This window comes from Varanus komodoensis, unplaced genomic scaffold, assembly GCF_004798865.1.
Source record: "Varanus komodoensis strain SLA01 unplaced genomic scaffold, ASM479886v1 scaffold30, whole genome shotgun sequence".
NCBI lineage: Eukaryota > Metazoa > Chordata > Lepidosauria > Squamata > Varanidae > Varanus > Varanus komodoensis.
Window position 1 is genome coordinate 1,794,232 of NW_025335762.1, and position 22,149 is coordinate 1,816,380.

The 22,149-nt window shown below is 53.2% G+C and overlaps 1 protein-coding gene across 4 annotated transcripts in view; it reads right to left on the minus strand.

Annotated features, from left to right (window-relative positions):
- Window positions 1-21,793, minus strand: part of TACC1 (transforming acidic coiled-coil containing protein 1) — a 56,832-nt gene extending 35,039 nt beyond the window's left edge. For 2 of the 4 annotated variants that reach the window (XM_044437504.1, XM_044437506.1), the window contains exons 1-2: window positions 14,895-15,109; window positions 10,853-10,959 (exon numbers count right to left, since the gene is read on the minus strand). In XM_044437504.1, coding sequence (XP_044293439.1) covers window positions 10,853-10,959; window positions 14,895-15,109 — 322 coding nt within the window. Of the gene's footprint in view, window positions 1-10,852; window positions 10,960-14,894; window positions 15,119-21,609 lie in introns of those variants that run through there. The other 2 variants (XM_044437507.1, XM_044437508.1) reach the window with 2 other exon arrangements.
- Between the last annotated feature and the right edge of the window lie 356 nt (window positions 21,794-22,149).

Consider the following 22,149-nt stretch of genomic DNA (forward strand, 5'->3'; position numbering starts at 1 on the left):
ATGTGGATAAGTGCAAGGTCTTGCACTTATCCACATTGAACGCCATCCTGTTGTCTCCTGCCCACTTCCATAGTCTGTCCAGATCCTTTTGGATCTGGAGTACCTGCTCCTCAGTTGTGGCCACTGCCCCAGTTTTAATGTCGTCTGCGAATTTGATCAGCAGACTGTTCACCCCTTCTTCCATGTCGTTAATGAAAATATTAAACAGGATCGGCCCCAGGACAGAGCCCTGGGGGACCCCGCTTGTCACTGGCTGCCATCCCGATGATTCCCCGTTAAAGGTTACCTTCTGCTTTTGGTCAGTCAACCATGCCCTAATCCACCGGACAGTGCTTTGGTCTGTCCCAAAACCCCTCAGTTTCTCCACCAGGATATCATGGGGCACTTTGTCAAAGGCCTTGCTGAAATCCAGGTATACCACATCCACTGCATCCCCTCCATCTAGCCATCGCGAAACCTTGTCCTAGAATTCCACAAGGTTTGTCTGGCAGGACCTGTTCTTGCGGAAGCCGTGTTGTGTGGCCGCCAGCCTCCCTTCCCTATCTAGCACATCTAAATAAAGCGAGATTTGCTGATGGTTTGCAGGCAATGCCTGCAAAAAAGTCCAAACCAGCAATCTGCTTCATTGCCATCACTCATGGAAGCAGAATTAATTGTGCAAGAGGGAAAATTACACGCGCACACCCAAAATGAGAGCCCGCATGCAGCTATGTAACTTGCACAGGTCAGAGAACCGGGACTGCTTATGATGCAGATTCATTCATGTGCAGAGCAGGGTCTATTTGCGAGCCTCGTTCGTTGCTAAGCGTTCGGTGCTTCGCTCTGTGAGCCAATGACCCCATTTCCAGAGGCACGCGAGGCAGCTGGTGCCTGTTATCATGGCAAGAGCAGGTAAAAGCCTCCTCCGTTCACTTATCGAATGTCAGCTGCCTTCTGGAAACAGATTAGATCGCTATTCTGCTCTGCATAGCACGTTCATCATCACCCCCCCCCCATTCCTGATTTATACCGCACTGCACACATATAGAGCAGCAACAAAATAGCTCCCTGCCCCAAGGATCATGCAGTCTATTACAGCATAGAGAAAACACCAGAGGGAGAGGGAAGGAAAGACGAGATGAGACACACGTCTCTGCTCAACTGTATGTCTGTAAGAGTTAGTTTTTGGAGGGGAAGAGGACTGGGGAGTTGTGGCCCCAAGAACTCTGAGAAAGGGTGAGCCACCAGGAAGATAATCTAGAAGAACGCTCAGCAAAGCAAGAGCAGAGTCGCTGAAGGACTAGCAAGCCGTCCCTATTGCACACACTTCAGTGCAGAAATTTGGCCACGTGTGGAAACGGAAGGATAATTGCATTCCGATTCAGGTGTTATTAAGAACTGCAAATCAAGTCAGTTTGCATTAAAATTTGAACCAAACAAATTTTCCCCTGGCTCTGGCGCTAGGAAAGTTTGTACCACAATGAAGCTGCTCACCTCTGGAGGCTACTGAGAGACTCCGGATGGTTAGAGCCAGAATGGTGCTCCTTTGCAATTCCCTCCTAGCTTCCAGGACTGCTGGGGCCTGCCTGCAAGCTTATTTTTCTCTTTCAGGAGGGTCTCTTAAAAACATTTGGGAGGGGAAGGAGATCCCCTGTGAGAGTATGACAGGGAGTCTCTCTGGTTTGCTGCCAAAGCACCTGTCTAAGTTGAAGCCAAGTTCTTTTTTCCAGCTATCATTTATGAGAGGAGAGGCCCAGGGCGTGTAACCGGAATTCAGAGCATCTGAACTTGTGCACAAACAGCTGCATTGCTGGAGAACTCAACAGCACCTGACAGATACGGCAGGCCTACTGAGCAGCCTCAGATGTCTTATTTCCCACAAGAAAGATGCTTATGCAATCTCCCAATGTGACTTTTTAAAAATACAGTGGTACCTCGGCTCACGAACTTAATCCGTTCCAGGACTCTGGTCGTGACCCAAAATGGTCGTGAGCCAATTTAATTTCCCCATAAGGTTCAATGCAAATAAGGGTAATCCGTTCTGTAACTATTTTTTTTATTCAGAAAAGTGTGAAGCAAAGTGACAAAGAACAACAAGATCACGGCCATCCCCCCCCCCCGAGCAGGAGCACGGCCATCTCCCCACTCAGGGGGGGTGGGGAGACGGCCACAATCACAGTCACCACCCAATGTGAATTTCGCGACCCGAGTTAATATTTTTATGAAATTTTTGTTCGCGACCCGATTTGGTCGTGAACTGAAGCGTTCGTGAGCCGAGGTGCCACTGTACAGAGGTTCTACAGCTGGCGATGCAACTCATGGAGAACCCTTGATGTTTGGGTCCCCGAGGCAGAACATCCGAATGGCCAGCCCGTGTGCTCGCACGGGCAAGGATGCAAACGGCTGGAAGGGCATTCCTGGGAATAATATCGGAAGGAAGAAGTTTGCACGTGTGACTGATGTGTGAAGCATCGCCGTCCACTCCAGACGAGGGGCGCTCTTCCGTGCTTATAACGTGCCCGGCCTCACCGCAGGATCAGTGCTGATGCACGAGGGTCTTTCTGCCCCTTGCAAGCGGAGTCTGTTTATGCTGCTATGCCCACACCTGCACTGACCCCGGAAGCCGCTCTGGTGGTGGTGCAGGCAGCACAAGACACTCCGGGAGCAGCAGAAACAAAGGTCCTCCCACTTTACATTTACATCCAGAGCGAAGTGCCGAGACCGAAGAGGCTTCCTTTTCCCCTTCCCACGACTTGGAAAGAGGGCTTTGCAGTGCGCCTGGCAAGGGCGCCTGTTTCCAGCAAGCTGATCCATCAGTCACAGCGGTGACGGAAACAGGGCTCCAGGCGCTTTCTGAATGTGAGGGTGGCGCGAGCACGAAAGCTGGGCTACCTGCGGCGTCCCCGGCGGCCTTCGCCAGCCTGGTACCCTCCGGATGGGTGGCGGGAACAACCCACAGCAAGGCCCGTGAGGAAGGCCGGGGACAATCCACAGCCCGTCACCAAGGCGCCTGATCCTGCCTCTCCCAGTCGGAAGGCCTAGAACAGCCTTCCCAGGCACCGAATTCCATCAGCCCCAGCCGGCGTGGCCAAGGGCCAGGGATGCGAGGAGCTGCCGTCCAAGGCAGTGGGAGGCACGAGATGGGAGAAAGGCCGGCCCAGGACAGGCTGGCTGGGGATGATGGGAGTTGTAGCCCGACCCAGCCAGGCAGCCCCAGGTTGGGGAAAGCTGATCCACATGAGGCCAAACCTCAATATCCCTCCGAGGATGCCCCACTGCAGGTCTGGGGTCTTTCTGGCCTCCTGACCCTTCCCACCAAAGACGTCACTCCACAGGGGAGTGGGGCTCCGAGATGGCAAACCGCAACGGAGCGCCACGCACGGCTGCCAAAACCGGGCTTTTCCCAGGGTCTCTCTCACGGCCCACGCTTGGGGCAGACAGCGTGCCGGACTGGGAGGTGGCTGCATAGCTGAGATTCCCACGCTAGCCACAGCCCAGCCTCCCGATCTGCCCAGGGAGGGATCCCTGCTCTGCAGAGAAGTAGCAAAGGCCAGGCAAAGCGGCACAGCCATTTGCAGAAGGTATCTCGAAAGACCAGAAGAACCTGTTACAGCACAGGAACTGCAAGGCCAAAAGCAAAGCAGTAGGAAACACGGAGCTGTCTGGCCCCCCTGCGCACCCCAGGAGCCTCGACTACAGAACAACGCCCTGCTTTCTTGATCTGTATGCAAAGAACCCCGGGGCTAGCACAGGCAGTCACCCGGAGCATGGAACCCACTGCCTCGCGATGCACACAGATGCACCAGCGCGACAGGTTCAATTCCAGCCCACGTCCTGCATGTGCGAAGCGTCCCACAACCATCCAGCACAGGGAGAACTTTGATATTACTTGGCATCCAAAGCTGTCCTACTCAGAAGCACGGCCCACTGTGTTTTCTGGGACTTGCTCCCAGGTAAGCAGGAGAGCAACACTGACCGAGGCAGTCTCTGCACATGGAATTTCTGGTCACTGGGCACAGAGGAATGACGAAACACACATGCATGCGTGAACCAGACACTAGGCCAAAAAGGAAGAGGGCCAGGGAGAAGTTTTTCTCCCTCTCTCATAGGGAATTGTAAAATTCGGCTGATGGGCAGCAGATCTGGGACAGAAAGAACAAAACAGTTCTTTGCACAGTACATAAAAGAACTCGGTGCTACACGAAGGCAGCCAAAGCAGTCTCTGTCCCACAACCAGCCAGAAGGCAGATTGATGGATCTCAGCCAAGGGTGGGCTGCTTGTGTCCTTCCAGAATGTTCAGCCTACAATTCCCATCAGCCCTAACCAGCACAGCTAGTGGTGAGGGATCAAGGGAGCTGCAGGCCAAACCGTAGGGAGGACAAGTTGCCCAACCTTGACCTCAAGAACCCGTTGCATCCAGAAACCGCTGTAGCCAAAATGTTACGCATGCTCCACCGTGCCCAGGAGACGGGCCGGAAATTAGGAGGGATCCGAGCAGGGTTTCTTTTATGCTCAGCACCTCTTGCAGGCAGGATGGAATCACACCTTGCCGTAAGGGGGCTTCCACTGCTACGCTCACCAAGCCTCCAGTTCCAGGCGTAGGACCATGACTGTGCCGATTTCTTACGAGCGCAAGCCCTTTGGGCCATGCTGGGAGGCAATAAAGATTTGTGGGGTGGCAGGGAAAGCATCTGGAAACGCAGCAAGGCTCCAGCGCCCCTGCTTTGAGAGAAAACGCCTGGCGCAGGCCGCTGGAGGGACCCGGGAGTCAGTCGGCTGTAAAATCCAAGCTGACACGCAGAGTCCAGCCAGCGAGGGAGTGCTGCGCAACGGCCTGGAGAGGAGGAGGAGACGGCTGCGGCTAGAAAGGGCCATCGTTCGGGGCTCTGCTCCTGCAGGCTCTCCCCGAATGCCAGGCCCCAGCCCTCGGTGACGAAAACAGTAAGCAGCAGTGCAGCTTAGTGTGAGCCACGGAGGGTCCGCAGAGTCCCTGGCTCAGTGGGGAACCACACTTGGCTCGCAGAAAGTCCAAATGCACCTGCCACTGAAAGGACTTCAGGGACCCTTGGAGATCTGGCAGGAGTCAAAGCAGGTGATGTGCTGGAGGCCTCGTTCTTGCCTGAAGCCTGGCTTGGAGTTCAACTCCCAGCTCCAAGTGTCTGGACATGCACGTGGAAGGCATGTCATGAGTGGAGCCAGGGGTCAGACTAGATGGCCCAGGAGACCCCTTCTGACTCACTCCGTTTCTATGTTAAGACACACTCAATGGCCTCGGTCTCCCAGTGAGTAGACCTGCTCACCGCACCTGCCCAGCTGCCTTGCTCTCCATCTCCACGGCCACCATTTGCTGGGCCAGCAGAGAGCACGGAGGCCGGGCATCTTCCGCTCCTCCTCTCCACCCCATTGTCTGGGTCTGACCAAGAGTGGTGACTGAGCAGGCTACAGTGGGGGAGGGGAGGAGGGCCACTTCAGAGGAACCACACCGGCCCCACAACACCAGCCCCGAGCCCCAGCCTGTGTGGCCAACCATTGGGAACGCTGCACGTCGTAGCAGGAAGTGTTCAGAGGACACAGAGCTCTGGAAACCTGCGTAAAATCGAGCCAGGACTGCTTCCCACATAAAGGCGAGGGTGATGGATCGTATCCCTGAAGTGCGTGTCCTTTTAGAGGGGTGCTGGAAAAACCAACGCACTGGATGCTGAAGTTCCTTACGCAGTGATAAAATACCCAGCGCTTGAATAGCCGGTTCCCCTGATATTTTCCTATAAATAATGCTGGGATTTTAGAACTGCAAGGGCAAAGATCCTAGGACGAAAGGGGACGCCGTGTTAATGAGCGCTGGCCAGCAGGGTGGCAGGGAAAGCAGCGTGCGCAGCTTCTATCCGTGTTCGTTTCCACAGAGCACAACTTGTGCAAGTAGCAAGTGTCCAAGGAATGATTTATTTTCGAAAACGCTTGCCTTGTGGTTCGGGTGACTGAGTGCTGAGTCAACCTCAGCTGAGTGGAACAAACAGCGTCTTTTCTGCTGCCTCCCGTTTCCGCCTCCCCAGCAACAGCTACATCAGATCAGGCTTTGGGGAGCCGCGGGGGAAGAGACTGACAGCCAGTGCGATTTTTGCTGATTTATCTCCCAGCCGGTCTCAACAACTGGCCAGAACTTTCCTTATATACTCACAGATCAAAGCAGGCCCCAGTCCAAAAAGCGGCCTTGAATCCTGGCCATTTCTATGGCAGGGTGTGGGGGATGGACCTGTGGCACTTCAGATATGACTGAACTCCGACTCCTATCAGCCATGGCCAAAGGGCCGGGAGGAGGGAGAATAAGCTTACAGCCTCATCAACCCTGTCGTAGGGTATTTAGGTACTTTAGCAATAACTAAAGAGGGTCAAAAACTGAGAGTAACTGCTAGGTAACAACGTTAGCCCAACCTATTGGGCTCCCGCAAGGAAAGGCAGTAAGTCTGGATCAAATTTTTTATACCGCAAAAAACTGGTGGAAGGAATAATGTTAGGAGTGGGGAAACTAACGGGGGGGGAGGGGATTTGCAGAATTGCAACCAATGTGAGGAGGAGGGTGTTTTCCTTCTCATCAGAACAGCTAAATGTGCTCCCTCCTCCAGTTCTTAAAACCTTAGGAGCGTCCCAATGTAGATGATTTATGATGGGCCTGGGAAGGGTTACCCAAAGAAATTCCTGTTCAAACAACAGGCAATTAGCATCTCATGCTTTGGATCCTTCCCCTCTTCCATGAATCATGTCCAAAGCTGCCAACCACATTAAAGGAATTTTAAATAGCACCGATTTCTCTGCCACAGGAAGCGACAATGCTAATAAATAACACAGATGTCTTTAGCAAATTAAGCTTGTCTTCCACGAATGTGAACAAGAAGAACAATTAGCTGCTATCAAGAAGGCACTGCCTATTTATTTGTCTGTACATACCCTGGTTTTTTTTTCTCCCAAGGAACTCAAGGCCACTGTGAGGTAGGCTGGGCTGAGAGTCTGGACTGGCCCCAAGTCACCCAGCTGGCTCCAGGGCTGAGCAGGACTAGAAGCCGGATCGCCTGGATCCCAGCCCCGTGCTCTTAACCACTGCACCACACCGGCTTCCACCTTGGATGCCCGCTTTGCATCCTCAATACCCTGGACAGCCACCATCGGTCACAGGCACTGGTGCTGACTCAGACCTGACTCAGCAGAAAGCCACTTCCTCAGGAGCCTCCATTTCCAGGGGCAGTATATCTTTAAACAGCAGATGCCACAAGACAAACAGAGAAGGTTCTCCTTGTGAGTTTCCCAGAGGTCAGACAAGATGAGCCTTTGATGCAGCCAGGTTCTTCCAACACTCAAATACAGAAAAGGAAGCGGCCAGAAGCCAGACCAACAGTGCAAAGGCTGCAACAAGGACAAACCCAAAGAGGCGCAGTGGTTTCATGGTGAGAGAGATGAACTGGGGACCTCAGACGCAGGTTCCAGTCACCACTCGGCCACTGCAGCTTGGTGGGTGGCTCAGGCCCGTCACTCACTCTCAGCCTAACAAACCTTGCAGGGTTGTTGTGAGGCTAAAAACCAGTGGAGGTCTCTATAAGCTGCCATGTGTTCCTCCAAAGAAGAAAAAAGTGGGATATAAATGCAATGCAATAATCATCGTCATCATAATCAAAAGGCCACATTCTTCGCAATCAATACCAGGCCTCACGTGATCGGCCTCTCAGGCAACAGGCAGCCAAACTGAAGACCCACAGGGCAGCCGAAACTGGGAGAAGTTCCACCATGCAAGCCCTTGTCTCTCAGTCCCAGCTGCTGGCTTGTCTTGGCACACCTGCAGAGACAGCCCTTCAAGGAGAAACTATTGCCATGAGGGCTAGAAACTTTTTTCTTGTTTTTAAAGAAAGCTGCAGTTCTTGGAAATGCAAACTCTGTGCTGTGCAGAATTCTGCAGGCACCAGGTAACAGGAGACAAGCAAGCTCTTCCAAGTAGCTGGAACAGCCCTGAGAACTGCATGGCATTAGCAAGCTCACACCCTGGGGGATGTCTGTTAAACAACATTCATCAACCCCCCCCTTGGCTAAATGCCAGGGAGCTCTGGGCAATCTATCCCAGCAGGATAGAGGAAGACAGAGGAAGCCAAATTACCTGGCTAGCCCTCAGGGCTGAAGAGTTACCCTCCAGAAACCTGCAGCGCCCCTGCATTTCTCCTCTGCCTTCAGCAGGGACTGTACAATCTCTTTTAAGTCTCTTCTGACAGCAACACATAAGCTACTGACCCAGGCAATTCATCTAGCAGGCATCTTCCCCCGGATCCATTTGTCAGGAATATGTACCAGCATCAAGACACCCCAAGCACAACACTTGCACTGGGTGGATAGTTGCTGCGAGAAAGAGTCCTTGCTTTTATAAGGTGTTCCAAAAGCCAAGGAGAGAAAGAGCTCGGAAAACCAAGGATCGTACAGAGGGACTGGAAGCTGCCCATCCCGAGTGCAGCACTGCAGGCATCGGCTGTAGCCACCTGGCCGTTTGGCCAGCTGCAAACATCTGTGTAAGGTTCATTGCCGGGCCAGCGCACCCACGAAGAAAGACGCTGTCTCGCGGGGGCTGATTGCTGGTCCTGAAAGGAAAGGGGGCAGTTGCGTGATCCAGCTGTGAGGCAGGTTGGGCTGAGAGGAAGTGACCGGCCCGAAGCCACCCCGTGAGCTTCAGTGGCTGAGTGGGGACTAGAACCCGGGTCTCCCAGATGCCTGGTCCAGCCCTCTCACCACCAGAGTCAGTGCCGAACATGCCCGTGCAAAGTCCTGGGCTACAGCGCCCCCGGTCCCTCGTCTTCTCCACTGCGCTGGAAGGAGGCACAAGCCAGGCTTCTGCTGACAAAACCACATAAACAAAAACCAAGAGGGAACTGTTGCAAATTCTATCATGCAACAATGGGGAAGGGGTTTCCTCCTTCTCCCTGTATGGTCTTCCACAGGCTACAAGCTTTTCTCTTTTGCCTTATATAGCTCGGCTCGCAGGCCTCCTGCTACAACACCTCCTCCCACCACAGGGAGACCCAACTGCTCTTCCAACAGGCCCTGTAGCGGATGGGCAGCTTAGAAGCTAAACAGAGAGCTTCCGATCCGAGGGCCGCCACTTCCCACTTCTGCCAGAAATGCTGCAAACAACCTCGCCAGTGCAGCAGAGGCTTCCCGGGAGCAAAAGCCACGCCTCGTGTGGAAGGCTTTTCCTGCTCCCATCGGGGCGGCCGAGATTCACACGCACAGCATTGGCCCGAGGACGGTTGCTGAACATTCCCACGCAGTCGCCGAGGGGCAGTCGCATCATAATGCAAGAGTGGGAGCCAGGCCCCGGGCGAGCCAGAGAGCAGAAGCCGTTTCTGGTGTCCCACACAGACAACCCCACTCCCTTTGAACGTCTCACGGGAGCTGGTGGGAAACGGGTTTTCTTGGCCGTCCTGGGAGAAGAAACTCCTGGAAACGTTAAGCTGGTGGTCTTGTTTGGAAACACATCGTGTCCCTCTCTTCTGTGGCGAAAGCGCGAACCTCTCCCGCAAAATCCAACCCATGCCAGTCCTAGTCCCTGTGGTTGCAAGATGCACCGACCGGCATTCTGGAACCCGGGCACTGCGTGCGTTTCAATGTATCTGCATTAAAAAGTACAGGTGCCGACAGACAGAGCGATCAGCAGAACTGCAGCCAATCTGGACTCCGCTTGGGGTTGTAGCCAGAGAAGCTGCCAGACGGGAGAGGTGCCCTTCCGAACGGAGCAGCGCGCTGTGGGACAACCGTGAGCCGGCCCACGGAGCACAGTCCACTGGGAGAGTGCTTGCACACGCCTGCTGAAAGAAGTGGGGGCGGCTGTGTTTTGCACAACCCCCCCTGCAGGAGATGCCAAGCATGTGTGAGTAGGAAGCAGCTGACAGGGTGACAGATTGGAAGGGTTCGAATTCCCGCTGAGACATGAAACTTGCCACCTTGAGCCCCTGCTGGTGTTTGCTACGCGGGCAAGAGCTGACCACACATACAGCTAGAAGAATGACCACAAGAAATGTTTTAATTGTTATTAAGAAATTAATTAATTTTGTCATCACTCCTGGGTATTAGGAGTGGTGTCTGCAGGGAATGTAACCAGAGGTAAGAGCCGTGGAGCCATTATGCACGCAGAGAAAGTGGGAGTGGCCAGCAGACGAACTTCTGCAAATGCATCTTCCTAACCGTGAGGACGCCCTTTTCCAATCTGTCCCCACCAGTTTAGGGATCCCAAGCAGACCAAGCTTCTCTCCTCATGGGAAATTTACATTCACACAGTCATCTTTCGTGGTTGTTGCCACCCTTGCAGTACAAACAAAAGCAGGATGCGGCAGCAGTATGAATTAGGCAAATAAAGACACAAAATTTAGTAATTTGATTCGCTCTTCCGTTTGCTATTGGATGAGCTGGGCAAAGGAACCAAAGGCAGGACTGAAACTCAGAGTACAGGATTTGATTATGCATAAGCCTCATACTTTCAAGCCTATCTTTGCAGCCCTGAGCACTAGGAGCATGTTTTTGGTTTAAATAACAAAACAGAGGTTCTCATGGCACTGAACCCTGCACCCAAAGCTATTCTTATGTGTTCCTTCAGGGCAAGCATGGAGGCCAACAAGCTGATCATTCCCCCCCACCCTGTCTGCCCTGATTCTTAACAACCACAACACAACAGAAAACTCACCTCTGCATTATATAGTACCAGATTAGATAGATCCATGGTCCAAATTAGAAGGCAATTCCCTCTATTATGCAAACGGTGCTGTATTAAGGTTAGGGTTCAAATGCCGTGAGGCTGCAAGAGCACTCCTGTAAAAGGGGATGAAGGTTACCAGCTCAGGGCCTCTTTACCTTGCGGGTCAGATTCCGGTTCCAGGGACTCGTCCGCCAGCTCCTTCCCCAGGGAGTGGATGGGGGTCTCTGCCTCAGGAGTCTCAAAATTGCCTTCCGAATCCGAACTGCCAAGAAGGAGGGGAGAGAAGGTTGACTTAGCTGCTTCCACACCTTCTAGGCTGGGGTTTAAACCAACCGTCCAGGTTTCTGCTAGAAGTCAGGGTGGATCATTCAAAACCAAAAGACTGAGGGCCAAACTGGAGGTAATCTAAATCTGTCTTTAAAGGAAAGAAACATGTGCAGCCAAATACAATCAAAACAGCATCTCCTCCACAGCAGACACGATTTGCATTTTTAAATCCTGCTCATTGGATGCCAAGAAACATTCAACATCCAGAGAAGCAGAGCCGTTCCACCAGCCCTGCTGAAACACCCCTCCTTTTCGCCTCTGTCCTTGTCACCCCCTTTCCTAATCTCTGCAAGGCTGCCTATTTGTTGACCTACCTGGATGTGAGGCACCCCCAGAATCTCTTGGGTTGAGGAGCGGCATAAAACGGCCCTTTCAATCAATTATCAGCATGCCATGTTTGCAGCCTTTCCTTTCCTGCTAGATCTCTCAGGAAGAATGCAGGCAGGGCTGACACCCACTGTTTCCCCTGGCCTCACTGCCTGATACTTTTACAGCCTACTGCTTCTGCACATGGAGGTTCTTCTACCCAACACAGCTAACCTGTTGCTGACATTCACCAGGTGAGGCAACCTTTTATTTTCCTGGGGTACATGGGCAGTGATGGGGAGCAGTTCCAGGGCCCTGCCTTCCCGCTCCTCTTTCTCTCATGCACCAGTGCACTCCCAGACTGCATTTCCTGCTGTACAAATAATGATTATCCCTAGAAACTACTGAAAAGCTCACTTCCCAGCATGCACCTCATCAGTTCCCCAAGCTAACTGGTGGGGAAGGGGAGGTAAATTGGCTGGGGAGCGACCTGGGGCCACCTGTAAATCAGCTGAGAGATGCACCCCGGTTTATGGGTTGCAGACTGCCCATTCCCTATATAGTTCTTTCCTCTAGGACTCTCTCAGCCCAAGCACCATGATGTCAACAGCTCTTCTGAGCATGGGCAAAGTGCCTTTCACTCAGTGATGATGTGTAGCCACATTTCTGCCCAGTAAAAGCTTGAGTGAGGATTACATGAATTCACGGTGGGAAACAGGAGGTAAAGAACCACTTCCTGTTGGCCCTTGCGAAACAGTAGCAAAAAACAGATTTCCACACACCTTTATTGCCACCCTGGGGTTGATCTGGTTGCACAGAGTGAATATACCTATTTTTAAGGGATAAGAGCACTCTCTCTCTCTCTCTCTCAACCAGTGGCTTTTGAATGCATTCCATTTTGGTTTCCACCTCCCCATCTAATCCCTCCCGCACCCAGCTGGTCCAAAATGATAGCCAACCTCCTGCCACGCACACCACCCACGCAATATGCCAAGTCACAAACAGGAGAAGGTCGCAGGACCACAGTCCAGCCACATCGCTGGGTGCCAGGCTGCCTGCATTTCGGGCACCCCTGCACAGGACAAGAAGAAGGGAAAGTTCCGATCCTCCACGCGGCTCCCATCTTCAAGGGATGCCGGCTTCACCCATCCTTTTCGAGGCCTTTTCTCCGGCCTTCAGCTCAAATGGCTAAGCTATCCAGCTCAGCAAAGGCTGCCCGGGCAGCATCACTGGCTTGCAGTGGTTTTCCAGAGGGGAAGAAGCGACACTCATTCCCAGTACACCCTAAAAAACCTGACTGCAGAAGATACATCAAGCAGGGGGCCGCCCCAAGCGCACCATGGAAGGGTAAAGGCAACGGTGGCCCCATCCTTCCCAAGCTCGGAAAGAGGGCGGCAGCCTCGCCACGGTGAGGGAGGAGGGGCCATTCTGGAGCAGACAGAGGGGAACCTCGGAGCGGGACCGCTTTCGGGACTCAATTAGAGCTTCACGCATTACGTGGCAGCCAGGAGACACCGCTGCACCTCCACAACAAATGCGCCGAGGCTTAGTCATCCAGTTTCTTTCGACAGCTGTTCCAAGCGAGCGATGCAGGGCAGGGGAAACGCATCTGCACTGGAAGGAAGAGCTCTAGCAAATTCCATGGTGGCATCTGCACTGGAAGGAAGAGCTCTAGCAAATTCCATGGTGGGGCTTGTCATGCTCCAAATGGGGCCAAATAGTATTACTCAGAAGCAAGAGAGGCACCTAGGGCTGCCAACAGCTGACTCCCGGCATAAAGTGAGATGCAGTTATTCAAATGTTTGCAGGAGTAGTCATAAATTTATATTTATAAATCTACCGTGACAAACAACCACCTAAAAACAGTTGCCATGTACAATGTACATGTAAAAATACATGTAAAATACATGTAAAAATGTACAACAGCTTGGCCCACGCGTGGCCCTGCTATCTGCTTGCTGCACCAGGGGCTCAGGCATGGAAAATGAAAAGCTGCAGTCCATTAAAGGGACCTGAAATTATGTGTAACTCCCTCCCACTGCAACGGATCCACCATCGGGTACGGTGTCCACTTTGCAGGTGTCCTCTCTGCCTCTCCCACTCACCAAATGCAGAAATTGATCCATGCATTTGCTCTGGCCAAGCAAAGGTAGGAACTGAACTGCACCAGTTAGTAAGGCTCCTAACTGACTTTGCACAACAGAACCCAAACTGGGAACAAGGGGGATACAGCCAATAGTCTCTGTGCATGTGCAGAGTGCCCTGCCGTGACCACTGACTAAAGGGAGAGGAGCCTTCACAGTCACATTCCAGTGGTGAGCAAGGAAACAATACAGAATATGCCAGAAAATTGCAGCTTAAAGCTGACACGCCAGCAACTAAGCCTAAAGAAAGCCTTTGCAGATGGGGGAAACTGCACTCAAGTCAGACACCTGCTAAGGTGGTGCCCGAAATGATGGGCGGTTGGGGAAAGGGGGCGAGGCCCTACGGGGAACTTCAGGGGTTATGCTGGGACCCTGGGAAGGCTGACTTTGGCTCTGGGTCGGAGCAGTCACCCTTGGGGCTGCCAGACCATCTTCTCCAATCCGGTAGGTGAGGAAGAACAGAGAACAACACGTGTTTCTGGCCAAATTAAGTTCTGCCATCACTTCCTGAAATGCGCAGCTCAACCCAGCCTGGAGTAGCGGCACATGTGCAACGCATTTCTCCTACTTCAGAGGAAGCCAGGTGCTGAGGGTTGGGGTTACCTGAGCCAGGAAGAGGAGAGCAACCTTCAGCTACCGGACTGGATGAAGGCCCTGATAAATATATACCAAATAAGTGCGTTCTGCATATGCTCAGAAGCACTTCCTTCATTAGTAACTCATCTCCCCAAGACAGTCAAAGGGGGATATAGAGGCAAGAATCTGAGCCAATCTGGCAATACAGGTGCAACTTTACACATTATTTTTCTAAAAGGGTACGCCCATTAGGTTTTCAGCAGGTATCTGAAGCGTGAGTGGAGAAACCAACCCTAAAATAGAGAGTAACCACAGTTCTGGGCCGGTTCACACATACACACGTTTCCCATTTGATGCAAGCGAAGGAAAAGTGAGGACCTGAATGCGCAGATGGGCCAGGCCCAACCCCAGGCCAGGCGGCCACACTACCACAAGCCTCATCCCGCCAAGCACAGCCGGGCCACGGGGTCAAGAGCCAGTCACCAAAGCCCCGTTCACACCAGCAGGCGCTGTTTCTGCGCTCGATCACGGGCAGCTGAGGAACAGGGAAGCCAGCTCTGCCGAACAACGGTTTGGACACGGAGCGACACGGGCGTTCTCCCGCGTAGCGGGCACGGGACAACACATGTGCATGTGCGAACCGGAACTCGAGTGCACGACCCTCACGTCCACCCAAGCACCACAGTCCCGCGCGCGCCCATACACGCGATCCCGCCCGCGAGTGCCGCCCACGCAGCTCCGCGCGCACGTGGCGGCCCACTCGAGTGGGCTCGGGCGTAACGTGTGAAAGCGCCCCGCCTCCCAACGCGGGCACCGCCGAGGCCGCAGAGCCGCGCACACTTGCCTGAGGCTCAGCGACTTCGTCTCCGCCTGCGCGTCCTCCTCCTCGTCCTCGCCGCAGCCGCCGCGCTCCGGCTGCCCGGCCGCCGCCGCCGCACTCTCCGCGTCCCCCCCGGCCTCGCCGCCCGGGCTGCCGCCCCCCGCGCCGCGCACCGCGGACCACGTCCACTTGGCCCACTGCACGGGCGACAGGATCTGCCAGGACGCGCTGAACGCCATCGAGGACCGGCCGCCCGGGCGCAGCCCAGCCCAGCCGCGCCGCGCCGCGTCTCCAAAATGGAGGGGAAGGCGGCCCCGAGAAGCGCCAGCGCTGCGGGGCCGATCCGGCGCGGATGTGGTTAGCTGCGAGCCATCCCTCCCCTCCTCCCGCTCGCCTCGCCGCCTCCTTCCCCGCTCCGCCTCGCAGCAGCCGCTTCCTCCCACCGGCCGCGCTGGCTGGCTGGCTGGCTGGCTGCGGAGGCGCGCCGGGCGCTGCGCGGCGCGCTCCCTTCCGCTCGCCTCTTCCCCCGCGCCGGAGCACGCGGGCTCGGCTCGGCTCGCTCGGCTCGGCTCCGGCTCCGGCTCCGGCTCCGTGCAGCGGCCGGGCCAAGCCCAGCCCCGCGGAGCCCGGCCACCCGCCCCCGTCACCCCATTCCCACGCTTCTCCAACCCCTCGGGCGTGCGCGCGCGCGCGCGCGGCTCGTGGCACCGGCGGCTGCCGCAGGGCGGGCGCCTTTCCCGGGCGCGTCCCGACGACCCCTCCTCCCTTTCGGACTGTACTAATTGCAGGCTGACGGGAGGGAGGGAGAGGCGACAAGAGAGAGGCCGGGGGAGGGGACTGGCGTACCGTCACCGCTGGCGCACACATTGCGCGAGCAAGACCGCTTCGCACGACCTTTTAGGCGTACACGCGTCTGTGCAATGAAAAGGAGGAGGTGAGCATGTGGCTGTGACAGCGTGCTGGCAATGGGGCCGTTCATCGAGGGAGGTGGGGCTGGCTGCCCACCTCTGAGCAATATGGGAAGGGGAGCGCCCATCCCAGGGCACACCCGAACCCATAGCTGGGGTGAGTGCAAAGCCGGCACAGAATTTATTATTTATTCAGTTCCATTTCTGTGCCACCCGCACCCCGAAGGTTCAGCAGGAAAGCCGTGAGAGATGGATCCAGTTGCTACATGACGCTGCATAGGCCACCATCAAATCACCTCTGCAGAGGGGGGCTAACCTGGCATTACCTGGTGGGAGAGAAGGGGCAACCAGCCACCCCCTGCAACACCTGGTTTTGCACACAGGTGTCGCCAGCATCAGTTCTGGGCATTTCTAGTTAAAAACTCCTTGGAAAATCCTAGTGAGAAGGCGAGAGCCACGGAAGGAGCTGACCAGAGGTGGGGAATGGCAGGCCCACAGCTCTCCTCTTGCATCTCTGTCCCCTTTGCCTTGCAGCCAATTATCCATTGTTTCCCCAGCTTTTCCACGGGTTTTACTCATGCAACTAAGATTGAAATGCTTCTCCTAAAACTTCATTACCAGCATTAGCAGCTCCAAGCCAAAATATTTGGCCTAAGCCAGCAGTTTTGGTGGTTTGGTCCCTGCCCATTATCTGCCTGGGAGAGCTTTGCAGAAACTGAATTTCGTGCTCAGGCTGAAAGGGGTCCGACGCCCCTGGAGCAGACAATATGAGCCCACTGGGGCACCCAGAGCTGGTTTTATATGCTGTTAGACCGCAGGGCCTTCTAGCTGCACCGACTCTGCGGTGTTCCACACAGCTCCTTCTGAGCCCCCCCAGGGATGCTGGGAACTGAGACCTCGTGCATGCAAAGGTAGCAGCAAAATGAACTGTGGAAGTTCTGCAAGCAACATGCTTCCTGCATTACAGCTGTGGGGTGGGGTACACCCCCAAACAGAGCCAGTCCTGGAGGGCTGCTCATCTGCTCTCCCAGCATGATCTGCTTGGACACGCTGCTCAGCCTCAGAGCCTTCTGCCAACTCTGAGGGAAGCACAGACAGTGGCGGCAAAGGCAAGGACCTCTTTGTGGTGGCCCCTGTCTAGGAAAGAGCCTTCCCACTACAGCCCGGATGGCACCAAAGCCACCATCCTGTTGGCATCGGGTTAAGATGGCCCTCTTTTCCAAGGCCTTTAAAGACTTAAAGAATACCCCCCTCTGAGCTTTCTGCAGGGTCTCTCTTTATTAATACCTCTGTTACTGCCTTTTTAAAACTCTTTTAAGTGTTAAAACTTGTTCTGATTTTCTGATTCTTACTGCATTTTTATTTTTATGGATTGTTGTAAACTGCCTGTTGAGAGTAAATAATACTAGTACAGGCCTTGGGTCTAGTTTCCAAGCAAAGTGCATTAGGATCTGACTGCAAGATGCCATTACTATCACTCTTGGACTGTTCCAGTCCTTGGTAGGTTCAAAAGATAAGCTACAGGTGATGCACAGCTGTGTGGATACCTTTCCCTTGTCCATCCCATGCTGCAATATGGATAAGACAGTTGTGTGGAAGAGGGGGAAACTCTTCATGTTTCCTCTATAAGCCTTTTCCCTCCCATTTTCACTGTTGTTTGGGTTGCATGTGGCAACCCAAGCTTGTTTTCCCCTTAAGACATCTCAGACAGCCCTACAAATGTTAATTAGCCACCCTCTTTTCCGGTGGACCACTGTTGAATAGTGATGCTTCAGCGTAATTGTTGCTGTCTGTCTGCTCTTGTTTGCCTCAGACCTCACGGCTGACAATCGCACCTGCCAGAAACAGTATCTTATAAATAAAATAGCTATTTATATAAGCTCCCAGCTGAGGAATGCTGTCCATCTCCTTGACCCGATGGATTTGTCCGACTCCATGTACCATTCTGACCACACAAAGCTCCAGTCGCTGGTCTGATACTAGTATCGGCATTCCCGTCCTGTAAGGCGGCGAGTGAAGTGAGGCCGTAATTGTCTCTCTCCAGGGAAACCCCAGATGAAGATGTCAGCTGAAATCGTCCCCCAGCTCTGGGAGGAGGTTTTGGCTTTAGAAGGAGGCTATGAGAAAGCCAAGCCAGGAAGATGTAATTGCACAGCTGGGCACCATTCAAAGTACTGTCCGCTCATTAACTCGCTGGCATGTTTTGAAGTTCTTCCAAGGAGGGGCAAAGGGGTGCCATGGGTGGTTTAACTGACCTCCAGAAACACCCTATATAGGATGAGCTCTACCAGAAGAATAGCCAGGAAGCAGTTCAACAGGTAGTGTAGGAAAGTTTCCCAGTGTCCAAAAGCCAGGATTGTTCCTGGAAGCCATGCCACAGGGAATTGTCTTCTCCCATCATTCTTTAGACAACAGCTGTTCTGGCTGTGAAGGCTGGGGAAAGCTGGGAGTTGTTGGTTTTTTCAGTTGAAACACACACGAAATGTGTTTTTGTCCAAGCTGAGATTTAAACCAGCCCTTCCTGATCTACTTGACTTAGTCCACATGAACAAATGTATACCCAAATTCCTTTACAAAAAGATCTCCTTGCATGCATATATTTGTGTTTTAAATCATGCAAGATTTTTGCCCCTGAAGAAGAGCTTATCATGATTCAGTGCTTCTAAAAAATATTTGGGATTTTCGCTATTTTGTGCTCAATTATGTTTGCATCATTAGGGCTTTTTCGTGGCATTTTTTGCGGAGCACAGCTTTGGGCTGGAGCAATGGGAATATTTCAGCTGACCTCTCCATTTGTAATTGCTCAGCTCTGGAATGGCAAGGTCATGGCCTCATTTTGTGCCTCGCAGGAGAGATGACAGCATTCGGAGCAACGCAGTTACTAGAACGCAGTGTGTTCCCGTCGCTTGGTATATGCGTGAAGCACGGGGAGGACCCTTCTCTTTGCTTTAGTATTTGCATAAAGAGGAAAATAAGCACAGTCATTCCACACTGGAATGCACAGCTGTCAACAGGGAAATCACCAAAGCGTAATGGGGGCCTTTTCCTCCTGCCTGAGAGACGCATGAGTTCTTGGGGAAGCCAGAGCAAGGATCTTTCTCACCTGGATTTTGGGGGTATTTGAGCCAATGGGAATTTGAGTCAATGTCTGTTGAGCGTCCCACCACTGACAAAGACGGGGATAGGCTATCGGAATATCTTTACAATTCCTTGCAGCCTGTAAGGACAGTACTTTAATCCTGAGTTTAATGCCTATAATAAGGTGTGATATTTATGTATGCAATACAGGAATTAAGAGGTTGTCCCGGCTTTCGGTTCTATGCTACAATAAAGCCATGTTGTAATGCTGGGGAAAACCCATTACCCAAATTGAACACATCGGACAAAAGAGAGGGAGGTGGATGGACGGACAGACGGATGGATGGAGTGACCAATTAGACAAGTTGCCAGAGAAACACAAGGGCTGTCCCTGCAGAACAGGGAGAGGCAGGACACGTGGATTGTTTTCTGGAACGCTACTGATGCGTGGAAATTGAGACAATGATTTTGCAGTTTTGGATACTCAAGAGAAGAGCTGAGCCTGTGAGTTTTCTGGGAAGGGAGAGCAGCTAATAATCATCTGAGGCATGCATTTAGGGCTCTGGGCAGCATGCACTGGTCTTTCTGCTGTGTAATTCGACCTTCCTCCATGGGGAAGGCCAGGAGGGAAGCCTGTGTCTGTACTGTAGTGAGGCTCTGGAGCTCACTTCTGGCAAGACTGGCCGTTTCACTGCACTACCCCAAAACCTTTTGCTGTCTTAGGCAGAGCAGCCCCTGCTGCCCCAGAGCAAAGATTCATAACACCTGAGGCTGGTTGAATTATTTCTGCCGAGGGGCACCTTCTCCCCATCACTGTGTCGAAAAATAATGCGTCGGACAATCTGCTGCCCTTTTGGGACACCCAAAAGTAGCAGTGGTTTTGCCTGTTGGTGAGCCAGGCCTTTCTAGGGCTACTATTAGCCCCAGATCTTTAAACCCCCTCTTCCTGGAAGGGCCTGCACACTTGCGGCAACTGATCTGAATACCCAGCGCTTTGGACTGCAACATGGCGGACGAGGGGTGTAGCAGAGGCCTTGCCCTGGAGCTTCTCCCCACTGCCAAAAGTCGGGATACAGATCTGCAAATGCTGTTAAACCAACATTTCTCTCAACGCAGGGAGAAGCTGGAACCAGCCGGGAGGCGGATACTGGCAACATCCTTCCATTGTCAAGGCAAGCGCACGCAGGGCTGCCAAGAAGGGCGTCTCCTGCCGGGCAAAGCCAAGGGAGAGGCCAGCCGGTGGCAACCTCAGAGGCTCCCTTCTGAGCCCAGAGAGGGCTTGGGTTTCCCAGCACCCTGCTCCTCCCCAGGGCATTCCTCGTTCCTGGAGAGGAAGGGGCGCCCAGGCCACATCCAAGCCCCGCCCTTGGCTGCTTTATTCATTTTTGAGCAGTTTATTGTGTAGAAACAAAACATGAAGTGTGTGTGTGGGGGGAAGTCTTCTTACCTAAGGAAACAAGATGTCAACTTGATAAATAAAATTTTCTTTAAACATCACATCTGTTACCACATGTTTGTAATTCAGGAAGCAGATGCTTAGCTTATTTTCATTCCTTTGCAACATGGTCCTTTTACTCCAAGGTTGCCATCTTCTACCTGCTTACACAGCATGGCTTCCTGGACAGACATTTGGTGGCGTGGGCCTCTTTTCTGTCTAAATGGGCGCACAACTGCCTCTTGAAGCAGCGTTCTCCAACCTGGTGCTCGCCTTGGCCTACAGTACCCATCATCTCTGGCCAATGTGGGCAGAGGATGCTGACTGCGTAGTCCTGAGACATCTGGAGAAGCCAAGCTAGGAAACTTTGGAGATGACCTTTCCAATGGAACGAGTGAGGGATGCAGAGGGGGGCATCCCCCCTCCAGAATCAAGAATAACAAAGGCACAATTTTGCTTTTCCTTGTGGGCGGGGGAGGAAGTGAGCTGCCGAAAGTGACTCTTCTGTGGCCTTGTTCCTCTCCTCTGGCACAAGGGTTGCAAAATGCACATCCTCCCCCACTGAGCTTTGCCGTAACCGTAGTTACATAACATTTTTTGCTGTTGCTAAGAGACGTGGAGTGGAAAGAGGCCCCGATGTGGTGGTGGTGAGGACAGAACCAAATTCCGGGGGGGATAGGCTGTTCCCTCAACACCGATGCCCACGGCCCTCTCCGCCTTTGCCCAGAGGCAGCTTCTGCTGAACCAGAAGGGCCTGCTTTCCTTCCGGCTAAATATACCCAGCACTCTTCCCCAACCTGGTGCCCACCAGATGTGCTACATTGCAACACCCATCATTCCCAGCCAGGTGCTTGGTTGGGGAAGGACGAGGCCACCGTCCAGTTGCATTTATGTCCCACCTTTTTCCTTCCTGCATGGGGCCCTCATTCTGCCTTTGTGTTAAATGGAGATGCCAGGAAGTGAATGTGTCTTCATGCAAAGCACATGTTCCACCACCCAGGGATGGTCCCTCTTCAAACTAAGCTTCATCTAGCACAGTTCCACCAGAGCTTGACCCTCCTAGTTCCCGGTACATCTTTCCATGCTTTTAAAGCTGGACTAGAAAGCTGGAAAAGGTGAAGGAAATTCTGACCCAGCCTCATCAGGTGGGGTGTTGACCCTCTTTCAGGCCAAGGGCCGAATTCCATTCCAGAGAAAGTGTCGGGGGGCCACATTCCAGTGGTGGGCTAGACCATGATATCCTGAGGAGCAAGCTAGCTGAAAGTGAGCTAGATGGAACAAAGATTCAGTTGGCTGCTGAATCGGATTCAAGGAGTACCTGCTCAAACCGGGGGAGGTAGCAAGTGGGGTCCTGCAGGGTTCAGTCCTGGGCTCCGCTCTCTGCAACATTTTTATTAATGATCTGGATGAGGAAGTGCCAAGAACGATGATCAGATTTGCAGATGACACACAACTGGGTGTCAGGAGGCAGAAAGAAGAGTCAAGGTGATCTTGGTAGGTCAGGGCACTGGGCTGAAAGCAAAATAATGACATTCAATAAGGACAAATGCCAAGTTTTGCACCTAGGGAAAAGGAACCAAATGCATCATTGCACGTTTGGGAACACTTGGCTCAACAATTCTGCAAGGATCTTGGAATTTTTGTAGGTCACAAGCTGAATATGAGCCAACCATGTGATGTGGCTGCAAAAAGGGCAAAAGCTGTTTTGGGCTGTGTTGACAGAACTAGCACTTCCAAATCCCATGAAGTGCTAGTTCCCCTTTACCCAGCCCTGGTTAGGCCTCATCTGGAGCCCTGCGTCCAGTTCTGGGCTCCACCGTTTAAGAGAGATGCGGACAAGCTGGGAAGGGCTCAGGGG